This window comes from Otolemur garnettii, unplaced genomic scaffold, assembly GCF_000181295.1.
Source record: "Otolemur garnettii isolate 467f Iridium unplaced genomic scaffold, OtoGar3 scaffold00220, whole genome shotgun sequence".
NCBI classification, from domain to species: domain Eukaryota; kingdom Metazoa; phylum Chordata; class Mammalia; order Primates; family Galagidae; genus Otolemur; species Otolemur garnettii.
In genome coordinates, this window is record NW_003852615.1 from 1,661,320 (window position 1) to 1,674,070 (window position 12,751).

The 12,751-nt window shown below is 37.4% G+C and overlaps 1 protein-coding gene across 1 annotated transcript in view; it reads left to right on the forward strand.

Moving 5' to 3' along the window:
* The window catches only part of IMPG2 (interphotoreceptor matrix proteoglycan 2), an 87,814-nt gene that overhangs the window by 58,882 nt on the left and 16,181 nt on the right, over positions 1-12,751 (forward strand). Inside the window, exons 11-15 of the mRNA XM_023508059.1 lie at positions 1,039-1,121; positions 7,312-7,615; positions 8,571-9,004; positions 9,092-9,814; positions 10,834-11,053. Of these exons, the coding sequence (XP_023363827.1) occupies positions 1,039-1,121; positions 7,312-7,615; positions 8,571-9,004; positions 9,092-9,814; positions 10,834-11,053 (1,764 nt within the window). The remainder of the gene's footprint in view (positions 1-1,038; positions 1,122-7,311; positions 7,616-8,570; positions 9,005-9,091; positions 9,815-10,833; positions 11,054-12,751) is intronic.

A 12,751-nucleotide genomic window follows, 5' to 3' on the forward strand; every position in this document is an offset into this window, starting at 1 on the left:
GGGTTTTTGGCTTATGCTTGATCCCTTTCTGTTGAGTCAGTGGGAACAGGTGAATAAAGAGACTCTGGTTGCAAACATCAGATTACCCTTCTGGAAATCCCTCCTTTTTAGCTTTTAATCGATTCTCTCTTCACTCTAGGAAATATCAGTTACTTCTTTGTCTGTGTTCCCCTCACTAGTTTTATAATTTGTGCTTATCTGTCATAGGCAGCGCTGTCAGAAGAGCAGCTGGCTTTATTAATATTTATTGCCTCAACTTTGGTAAAGTCTGTGATAAATAGCAAGGATCCAGTAAATCTTTGCTGAATTATACAACGTACTCTCACTTCTTTATTTGGTCTTTACTGTTGTTATAGCAATGAAGTTTGTTTGTGTCCTAGACTGTTTCTCAAAGATGCTTTCTGTCAAGAAAGAAATCATTTTTCATGCTTTTCTACCATTCCTAGCATCAACCAAGTGAACTGAAATTTCAAGACAATTTTTAAAATAAAAAAAAATCAATTTAAAAATAATTTTCATGTGACTCTTGAAAAAAATAAAATCTGCCTTGAGAAAAACTAAAAAAATTAGCAGGCATTATGGCAGACATCTGTAGTCCCAGCTCTCAGGAGGCTGAGGCGGGAAGATCATGTGAAGCCAGGAGTTTGAGGTTGCTGTGAGCTAGGCTGATGTCACGGCACTCTAGCTAGGCAATAGAATGAGACTCTGTCTCAATAAACAAACAAATACCAGCACCCCCCAAAACAAACAAACAAACAAACAAACAAACAAAAAACTGACTTGAGAAAGGAAAGGAAATAGTAGAGGAGTGTCCTAAATGTAATAATGGAAAGAACCTTTATTTTATGTTGGGTTTTTATAATTCAGACAGATTGTGTCAATATAAATAAAATATCTGAATACAGCAGCAAACGTTCTCTAAGCAAGTTTGCCCCACCTGTTCTGCCAAAATTGAACAACTTGGCTTTAAGTTGTTCCTGCACCACAAATACAATAAGTCTTAACTGAAAATGTTCTTTACTATTGTTGCTTTCCCAGTGAGAGGAGTTTTGCTTCCCCAAGCTGAAGAAGTTTGGAACACTCAAAGTTCAAGTCTTCAGGCAACGCCGTCATCTATTCCGGTATGTTTCTATGTTTTATGTCTAGAACCAGGCTCTCAATTTTCTCTTCTTTGTATCCTTACCCGCTTACTTTGGCATCATGATTTTCCCAAGCTGTCCCATTTCAGATATTCTCATCATCCTTGGAACATTACTCATAGTTGTCAGCTCATAGGTACCAAAAAGTGTTGGTTCAGAAAACTTAAGCCTTCCACAGTGTCGTCATTGCCAACTCCACACATGGTAGAAAACTTATTTATGGTTCCTTGTTTGGTGGTAGCTATTAAATGCCCACTGAGTTGTTTTCTAATAGTTATCCAGATTTTTTATAGCCAAGACTATAAAGTGATGTATATAGGTATAGAGTATTGATTTTTGTGTCAAGGATCATAGTGAAAAAAAAAAGTTTAGACTGGAAGGCATGGAGAATAGTGTGTGTATGGAAAGAAGACAAGGGAGAGTAAAAATATTAGCTAGCTGACAAATGACTGGGATTCTAAATCAGGCCTCTTTGTAACCTGGACTGAAAACTTTCCCATTTGCGCAGAAACAGGGTGGAATAAACTTCTTTTCATTCTTACCACTTAGCTCCATCAGGAATTGCCTTTCCCTTCCACATCTCCACCTGCCACTTCACTTATAGGGAAGCATCAGGTAGAAAAGAAAATGGCTTTTTTGAAGTGCTGCTAGGACACCAGCAATAACAACTACAATTGCAACAGCACTAGAGACTTACCTGTCTACAATGAGTACAGAAATCTTGGATTGTTAACAGACCCAGTAGACTCATCTATATTGCCTCCTTTCACCCTCTTAAGACTTCTACTGTGTTTCAGACTTCTACTGTTTGAAATACTTGTTTCTTAAATTTAATCCAGTAATGGAAATTTAGAAAGCCTGCTCCCAAGTCATTTAATCATTGATCTCTGTAGTCATTTCCACTACTCAGTTATAGAGCAACTAAATTTTGCAATGTGGAATCACGGGAAATAATGTTTTCACTGAGTTACATATTAGAGAAAAAAAGATTGGGGGGATTGACAGAGTACATTCATTTGGTGTGTATTTATTTATTCATTCACTTATTCATCCATTCAAATGTATTTATTTTGTGCTTTTCATGTGCCAAGTGCTGGGGAAACTAAGGTGAATGAGGTGTGGCCCTGCCTACAAGAAGTTTCCAGTCTGGTAGCAGTAGACAGATTTCTAAACAAACAAGAAATGCTGCCCTAGAAGTCCATCCAGGGTTCAGTGGCAGGAAATGGTGATGGCACCACTAGTTCTCACTTCTAATCACATTGAGCCTGGGACTTCTCTAACCACAGGGAGGAACTTTGGTGTTTTAGAATCATAGTGTAAAGACAGGAATTCCTACAGAAAACCGAGGTTGCAAACTAGAGACCAGCTAGATCTAGCTCTAGACGTGCATTTTGGGACCAGATTTTAAAAAATAAGCCAATTTTAAAAAATCAGGAGATTTTTCCATAAAAAATAAAGAGTGCTAGTTTCTTTTGAAAACCAGAAGATCTGATGCCATTAAGTTCAGATTTCTTTGTGGCAGAAGGTGGCTAGAGCTTGGCTGTGGCTGTCCCATTAATGATGGTGGCAAGTATCAACTAACTGGGTTCATTTGTTCATTTATGTTGTAGTAATTCCATTTGCACTTAAGCCAATTCCTTGTTTTTGATTACTGGTAACTTTAGGGCGTTAATAATTTAAGGAGACATTTGGTTATTACATCTGGTTATTACTTTCTTTTTATTTCCTTCCTTCCCTCCCATTCTCCCATCCTCTATCCTCCTCTTCCTTTCCCAACTGTTAGCAAGATTTTACTCTATTATAGAATTAAGGTTTACTTATTTATTTACTGGATTTGATTTTTAAAAATTTTTTTAGAGATAGGAATGTTGGATTATTGAATTTGACATCTTTCTGGCACCCTGACTTGGAAAATCACTTAGTACACGGTATGCTTTTCATAGCACTACCAAGATTTTCATCTGGCATTAGCAGAAACAAAACTGGCCAATATAATATTAAACTTGTCAATATACTACATTGAACTAAAAGAATTCATGAGTTGAATTTGTTACTATGGGAACATCTATTGATAAAAAAAATGGAGTGTTATTTCTGGCATGTAAGACCCACCTTTCAAACTGTATAAGAAAGCTTCATTGCCATGCCATTTCTTAGGGGGTATTTAATTGGAATGGATGGTCTTTCTTCTTTATTTGAGAAGTTGTTTACTTTAACATTTTATGTTGCATATGGGTGACTTGATTTTTATTATAGACTTTATACATTGTTCCTCTTTTGATTTTTTGTGAAATGAAAAGGCATTTAGTTTATAGGTAAAATGAAATAATATAATATATTGCTTGAGTACTTCTTCAGTGAGGATTAAGCTGCCTTCCTAATGTGTGTCAGGGCATAGACTCTTTCTGAGAAAACTCAATTTCTTAAGCATGGATTAAAGGGCTCAAACCATCTGACGTGGAATTTAAAGGAGATGCACATTTGGAATTTGCAAGAATGTAAATATACTTGATTCAGCCGGAAGCGTGGGTACCTTTAACACATCTTTTAAAATACTTTCAGATAATTAAGAGGGGAAAAAAGTGAATTCTCTGCCATGGAGACTACTTTTTTTTAAGAAAATGAAATGTACTAGAAATTATATCATTTTTATTTTCTGAGGCTAAATGAGCTGATATATGTCATGTTTACAACAGTTCCTGGCACACTGTAACTTCTTTTTTGAAAAACAGAACTTGATATTGATTCAATGGCCTTCTTACTTTCCTCCGAATACATCTATGGTTTTAGAAACTAGAAAAAGAAAGGAAAAAGGAAGAAACCTTTCTCTCTATATAAACAGCCCCCACATTCCGTAGAGCAGACATTTAAATATTAGGAAATGGCCTCCTTCTCTCCTTCCCCTCTGTGTCTACCTGGGCCTTGTCGATCTGTGGACTAGGCTAACCCAAATGGGCATGGACTGCCAAGTTTGTTGCCTCCAGTTTCTCCTCTAGGAGCCTTTTCACCATCTTGGGATATATACTTACAGAGACTTCTATGTGGGGTGGTGCCTGTGGCTCAAAGGAGTAAGGCACCAGCCCCATATACTGGGGGTGGTGGGAAACCCGGCCTGGGCCAACCCAAACCTGCAAAAAAGAAAAAGAGACTTCCGTGTGAATGACTGTTATGGTGGGGAAGATAACTGGCCCTGAGAAATCTAGGGACTTGACTTCTGGTTCTGACTTTTTCTTTATTTTTTATGACTTTGGGCATTTCACTTCTGTGAACCTCAGCTCCTTATCTTTACCAGACAGGGTTGGACTACATGATTCTTAAGTGTCCACCTCTTAAAACTTGATACTTTCGTTGCGTTCACATGCATGTGCATGCTCAGCACCCTTCCCAACATCAGATTTTTATGAACCGAATGATGGTCTTGTAAAACACATGAACCTTTCTCAAGATAAAAGCCAACATTTTTACTTAATTTTTTTCCTTTCACTTTCTGGACTTTAATTTGTTGTCTTCTATTTATCTGGATTTGAACTCCTGCTTTTGCCAAGTGGTCAATTCTTAAAGACCCAAAATAACTTAGACCTTGTAGGCAGAAAGGTTTAGATCATGACAGCTATTTGTGTATTTAGTTTTAAGTTGTATACAAGCTCCTTGTACACAGATCAGCAATCCCGAGTCACTTTCACTGCATGAAATAACATAAGGTTATCTACTCCTGGTGATTGCATGTGCTTAAAGTGTACTAGAAAATTGCCAGAAGTAGTCTCTCTGATTAGATCATTTTGGGGGGGTCTGACTCATGAACCAAGTCATATTATCCTCAAGTTCACTTCTGGTATGGGATTCCTCAAGAGGGAATTTATTATCTTGAAACCTTTCCATTTTTTTGTAGCTCATTTGCTGTTATATCTAGTCATATGAGGGTAGCTTTCAGCTTTCTTTCTCTTTATAAATGTTTCACCTTTCCCCCATATATTTCACTTCAACAGACTCAGGCTATTAAATTCCAGTCTAATGTCTGGATATGTCTTCCTTCTATTCCTTTTTTCTTTTCTTGTTTAACCAAAGCTACATTGCCAAAAATATTTACTAATATTACACCATGCACTTTTAATCACTTCTTTCTTTCCAGATTTTAAATTCTAATTATATTTAAGCAGAATGACATCATTTTTGGTTCATGATGTTATTTTGTTTTATTTTTTTAAATTATTTTTTGTTAAATCATAACTTTGTACCTCATGATGTTATTTTAATTGAGTTTCATTGCTTATTTTCTGGACATTTATATTTCATTATGAATTATCCCTTTTTGACAGAAATGATCCAAACATTTGTGAAATTTTAAATGCCCTGCACTAAAAAATGGTGGTGCATTTGTATAATATGGCATCTCTAAGGTCTCAATAGTAGCAGAATTGCCTAGATGGATTTACTAAAGGAAGTGTGGACAGGGTTAAGGAAGCAAAAAAGGGATGTTGAGGCATGCAGAAGAGGCCATGTGTTGCGTTGACTTCCTCCATAGGCCAGAAGGTTCTGTTTTATTTCATGGCCATAGACTGAACTCTAGTTAGCCACCTTAAAATTGTGTGCTTTTGTTCAAAAAGTATATTAGGCTTGAGAGTGTCTACCAGTGCAAATTCTCTTCCACTGATAGGAAGGAGGGCTGGAGGAAGGAGGAGGGATGGAGAGTTAGAGTCAGAGTTTCTTATTCGTTTTCCTGGGCTTCACTTTATTCTCTTCCATGAATTCTATCTAGTCTTTGGATAGGTTGATAAATATAAGGAATTTCTTAAATGTTCCAGTTGCTAAGAAATATAACTATTTAGCAATTGATAGATGTGTGTTAGAAATCTGGGCAGGAATAGCATACCCAGAACATTATCAGGCTGTTTGTTGTGTTAGGGAGCTTTTAAAAGTATGTCGGTCCTACTCGTGAACCAATTAAGTTTGAATACCTGGGTATGGGGCCTGGGAAGTGGTGTTTCTAAAAAGCTCCAGTGTGATCTCTTCTACTACCCATTTATGTTTGAGAATGATTATTCTTTTCTATTTTCATTCTTTAGTTTTCATATACCCATGAAATATTTTATGATTTCCTTCTGTGTGTTTGGTACTTCTTGTTCTTTGTTATTCATATCCCAGGTTGGATGGAAATACATAAACTGCCAAAGGCCATGGCCATTTTACCTATCGGTATCATCATTAAACTTCTTTTTACATTTGGTATTTTTCATAAGATTAAATAATTACCATCAGCTTGGCGTCCATTGCATAGTGGTTACGGTGACAGCCACATACACCAAGGTGGTGGGTTTGAAACAGACCCAGGCCAGCTAAACAACAATGACAACTGCAACGAAGAATAGCTGGGCATTTGGTAGGCACCTGTAGTCCCAGCTACTTGGGTGGCTGAGGCAAGAGAATTGCTTAAGCCCAAGAGTTAGAGGTTGCTGTGAGCTGTGATGCCATGGTGCTCTACCAAGGGTGACCCAGTAAGACTCTGTCTCAAAAAAAAAAAAAAAAGATCCTAAAGTAAATAAATAAATAATTACCATGTTCAAGATTATGTTTCTACTTTTCTATTCTTGAAGGTAAATTTTAAGATTAGTACTACGTTAGTAAAAAGTCACTAGAAAGAGGAAATTGTTTATATTTTGTATGTGTGATGCCATTTCACAGGTGTTTCTATTCATTTGTTGTGTTGATATTTCTGATCAACATGGAGGGCCTTAATCGAATATCTTTCAGAATGATGGGTAGAGTTGCTAATGTTTACTGCTGTGGGCTTTATAGGTATTAGTAACTTCTGTGTAAAGTCATTTAAGCTAAAAAGATGGAAATGAAGCAGGTAAAGCAAGAGAAACATTCTCTCTCGCAAATTCACTGTTTTGGGGGTCTCTTAAACATGTTATCTCATCTCTCCCCACTTTACACGGGAGTTTTGAGAGGTTACATATAATGGATTTTCTCTATATTATCTTATAGTATGTGGCTAAATTGGGATTTGACTACAGATCTGTTTGTCTTTAAAGCCCATGTCTCCTTCCATCCCCCCATATTACATTGCTCACTTGTTCCTAGGAAGCCTAGGGATATAGATAGGAGGGGTTTGAAATCATTTTCTATGTGTTTCTTTTATCTATGATATGATTTAGCCTTTTTTTCCCCCCAGGATAATGCCCTTCAAGCTGCATGGCCCTCAGCAGATGAATCCACCTCCAGCAGTGTCTCACCACTTGATTTCAGCTCTGGTCCTCCCTCAGCCACTTACAGGGAACTCTGGTCAGAAAGTCCTTTGGGTGATTTAGTGTCTACACGCGAATTAGGCTTTCCCTCGGAGATGGGCCTGAGCTCTTCCCCAGAGGTCTTAGAGGTTAGCAGCTTGACTCTTCCTTCTGTCACCCCAGCAGTGCTTCAGACTGGCTTGCCTGTGGCTCCTGAGGAGGGGACTTCTGGATCTCACTTCTTAGAAGATGGTGAGGAGCTCTGACCACTTTTCATACTTCTTCAAATGACAAGGGTTGTGATGAGAGGACAGGACTGCGGTTATGAGAAAAGCATTTATTAGGGGGAAAATGTCTTTAGAAACTTGTGTGAGAGAGGAAGTAGTCAGATTTAATTGGTTGTAATGGAGGGTCCAGATTGGTAAAGTAGTAACAAATAAACTTGTAGAGCTGGGGTGGGGATCAATTAATCGATATTTTGAAGGTAATAGTGAAGAATATATAATTCAGTTAAATTACTACTACTACTAAAGAACCACCTTACTTAATTTTAGAGTAGTAAACAAACAACATCAAAGATTATTCCAGGAGCTTATAGTAGGATTAATTGTGGGAGGCCAAGTCTAAAGGTTTTAGCTTGAGGAGAGGACCTTAACCAGGGCAGCCACAAAAGAGATAAAGAAGTGAAAATGAAATAGATGGTCTTCTAGATGTTGTAGAGAGGAAAGGAAAAATCAGTGTGACTTAGGGATGGAGTATACATTTGAAAGGCGAAGGTGAACAGAGATGTAAATAGTGAGTTCAGGATTTTGAACATGATGTAAATCTGAAGGATGAGGGATAATAAACTTAACAGAGAAATGAGAATTCAAAGAGAAACACATGTAGGGAATTTTCTTTCTGAAATATCACTGGATTTAGTCTTTGGCATCAATATTGTTATTAGCTCTTTATATTCCTGGACTGAAATAAATCAAATGTTTGAAGACTATTTCAATAATAATCCTGAAGAAGGAGGGTATTTTCGTGAGTGACTATATCACAAACATACTATCATATCTTCTTGTTGTTTGCTAGATATAGCCCAGTAAAAGTCAGCAACTATCCCTACTAACTTAATGGGAAAAATAGGAAATAGTTTTTTTAGAAAAACTAGAAATATATTTTGGTATCTCTGTAGATTAATTAATAAAAATTTTAATTTCAGGATTAGCTAATGTTGAAGAGTCAGATTTTCTTCCTATTGATTCATTGCCTTCAAGTTCATTCACTCAGCCTGTGCCAAAAGAAACAGTACCATTCTTGGAAGACTATGGTGTGTCCTTAACATCCTCACCATATCTGACCTCCTCAGCCCCCTTAGATCTTGCTAAAGAAATAACTGTACCTTTTGGCTTGGACTCCTTGACCTCTGAAGTCAAAGACCAATTAGAAGTGGGCCCTTTGCTGCCGGACACATCCATGGAGAAAGACTTCATATCAGAGAGTGGCTTAGGTTCAGGGTCTGGGCAACAGGCAGATCTGATCACTTGGCCATGGAGTGAGACTTCATTAGAGAAGAACACTGAATCTCTGTCTAAGTTATGGCCAGAAGATGATTCACTTTTGCCAACTGAGGGTGAAGATGAGAAACTAGTTATGGTTGACAAAATGGACTCCACAGACCAAATTATTGACCGTTCAAAATATGGGCATGGTGATAGATCCACAAACTTTACAGAGGAAGAGCCCCTTGGTGGAACTCAGTCAGCATCTCTAATTTCCTCCAAGCACACCTCAGAGGTTCCTGACATTGATGACTCAGTTACAAAAGCCCCTCTTCTACTGGCATCTGTAGCAATCTCTGCTTCTATTGATAAGCCTGATCAAGTAGATACCTTCCTGAGGAAGGATATGGAACAAACTACAGAGTCACCCAACCTAGAATGGTTTGACAGCAAGGTGAAACCTGATATGCAACCTTTGTGGACTGCATTGCCAGAATCGGATATAATTTGGGCAAGAACTTCTTCGTTAGGGAAATTGTCCAAAGACACATTGGCAAGTACACTGCAAAGTACTGACAGACTTTGGTTGAAAGCTTCCATGACACAGTCTCCCAAATTGCCTCCAACCACAAGTTCCACCCTGTTGGAAGATGAAGTAATTATGGGCGTACAGGATATTTCATTAGAACTGGACCGGGTAGGCACAGATTACTATCAGCCTGAGCTAATCCAAGAACAAAATGGCAAGGTTGGTAGTTATGTGGAAATGTCTACAAAAGTTCACCCCACAGGGATGGCTAGTGTGGCTCGGCCAACAAAAGGAGGTGACTTGAGTTATTCTCAGACTGCTGGAGCGTTGGTGGTTTTCTTCAGCCTCCGAGTGACTAACATGATGTTTTCAGAAGATCTATTTAATAAAAACTCTTTGGAGTATAAAGCCCTGGAGCAAAGATTCTTAGAACTGGTAAGCACAAAAAGTGAAACATGGGCATTAGGGACTCATGTATGAACTACCCCTCCCTTCCTCCAACACTAAGAAAGTGTGATCTGCTGTGGACATTCATTTTCTGTTATCCATAAATAATGTCAAGGCCTGGAGTTGGTAGGAAAACAGTAAAGAGACAGAGAACACAACAGTGGGGTGATGGTGATGTGACAGGTTACGTGGAAGATTGTATTCCATGAATTGTGGGACTGCAATAAGTTTGAAATTTATTTTCACATTTATTTTTTATATTAAATCATAGCTGTGTACATTAATGCAGTCATGGGGTACAATGTGCTCATTTTATATACAATTTGAAATATTTTCATCAAACTGCTTAACATAGCCTTCATGGCATTTTCTTATTGTGTTAAGACATTTATATTCTACATTTAGAAAGTTTCACATGTACCCTTGTAAGATATACCATAGGTGTGGTCCCACCAATCACCTCCCCCTCCCTTTCCCCTTTCCCCATATTTTTGGGCTATAATTGGGTTATAGCTTTCTTGCTAAGTCATGGAAGAAGCCCAAGTGCCCATTGACCCACAAATGGATCAATAAGTTGTGATATATATATATACACCATGGAATATTATGCAGCCTTAAAGAAAGATGGAGACTTTACCTCTTTCATGTTTATATGGATGGAGCTGGAACATATTTTCACATTTTATTGTGAGACCAACATTTTGTGGATCCTTCTGATGCTTTCACTGTTGTGATCCTTTAGTGAAACAGAGAGCAAAACTTTCATAGAACAGTTTATGAGTTCCATGGGGTTCCTATATGAAAATCTCATGATATTCCTAATTTATGCTCTCAAATAATTCCTAATTGATACTTTTGTTAATTAAAAGTTTAAATGTAAATAGAATACAATTTAGAAAAGTGAGGGAAGAGCTCATTATTCTTTTTGTTTGTTTGGTTTTTTTTGGTATATATTGAACAAAATGCAAAACCCTGTCAATAATCTTACCATTTTCCATGTCTTGTAGCTGGTTCCATACCTCCAGTCAAATCTCACAGGGTTCCAGAATTTAGAAATCCTCAACTTCAGAAATGGCAGCATCGTGGTGAACAGCCGGATGAAGTTTGTCAATTCTGTCCCTCCTAATGTCAACAGTGCTGTATACATGATCCTGGAAGAATTTTGCACCACTGCCTACCAAACCATGAACTTGGCTATTGATAAATACTCCCTTGATGTGGAATCAGGTAATGACATTGTCTACCCTTGTGGTTTTTAGTGGAATCCAGTGATTATTCTTATGGATCTTCTCCCTCACTGAGTCAAGGTGAATCCAATACTTGTAGGAAAAATGAGTACTATGTCAGACAGATTTTCCAAATTTTGATAATTAGATATTTCTTCCAAGGACATCAGTATTATTCTCTTTTCAAAGTGATACATGTTATCTTTACTATCTCACCTCCCATTCCCATTTCTATCTACTCTTTCTGGCTTTCTCTTTTACGTAGCCCCTGAATCTTTTCTTGCTATATCTTTGTGTTGTCAAGCCCAAATAAGCCCAAATATCTGGACTACCTGCCTTTCTATATTATTTTTCTAAGTTTGAATATCCATTCCCCTTGTTTTAAGTCTTATATAAGTGTCAGTAACTGTCCACATTTTTATAAGCTGATCAAACCTCTTTTCTGAGCTCCAGAATCAGTATGTAACTACTTACTTGATACTCTCCACTTGGATGTATTCTGCGCAGTTCCAACTTAAGATACCTAGGAGGGAGCTCTTATTTTCCGTATCTCCCTGACCTCCAGTTAAATCCACTTCTTCTTTCACCTTCATCACCTCCAGAAATAAAACTTTTCTTTTCTGCTAAGAAGCTTTAAGCCAGAAACCTGAGAAGTCATTCCTCACACCCCAGTTCCCATCATCCCCAACTTTTAGTCACTCACCAAACTTGTATTGATTCTTAATTCTAAATGTCTCTCAAATCCATGTTCTTCTCTTTATCTCTGTGGCTGCTACTCTATCCAAACCAACATTATCTCTCACATGGGCGACCAGTTTCCCCACATCCTCCCTTGCTCCTCCTCCCATCTGTCTTCCAGACAACTAGGGTGTTCTTTCTAAAACATTAGATTATTTCACTTTTGCTGCTCAAAGCCCTTCAAGGGCTTGTTGGTTCAATAGCCCCAAAGCCTAGTCCCTATTTTCTCCTCCAATATCATCCAATGAAACTCACCTCTCTGCCTAGTATGTTCTTGTCAACTTTTTTCTTTTTTGTTATTCAGGTATACTGAATTTGTTCTTGCCTTAAAGCTTTAGCCTGATGCTCTTTTCCCTCTTGACTGATTTCCACACATCCTGATGCCTCAGTCAAATGTATCTTCCTCAAGATTTTCACTATCTCACCCAGCCTAGATTGGGTCTTTCTTAGTAGTTTTTCTTATAACATCATGTTCTTTTCCCTTACAGGGTTTATCACCATTATAATTATGTTACTTTATGTTCATAGGTGCTTAATGGCTAATTTTCCAAAAGAGCTGAGAGTATGTCTATTTCATTAACCACTTTCTAGCCAGAATTTAGCACAGTGACTTGAAAGTACTCAAAAGATACTGTGAATAAATGACACAAATCATTACTTTTATTTGGGAGACTTAAATGTAGAAAATACTGTTGGAACCTGGAATTTTTTTTTATATTTATTTGATTTTGTGAAATTTTTTTTTTAAATTAATTAATTAATTATTTTATTAAATCATAGCTGTGTACATTAATGCAAACACGGGATACAGTGTGGTGTTTTCATATACAATTTGAAATACTCTCATCAAACTGGTTAACGTAGCCTTCATGTCATTTTCTTAGTTATTGAGTTAAGACATTCATACTCTGCTTTTAGAACTATTCACCTGTACCCTTGTAAGATAAACCATAGAGGTGAC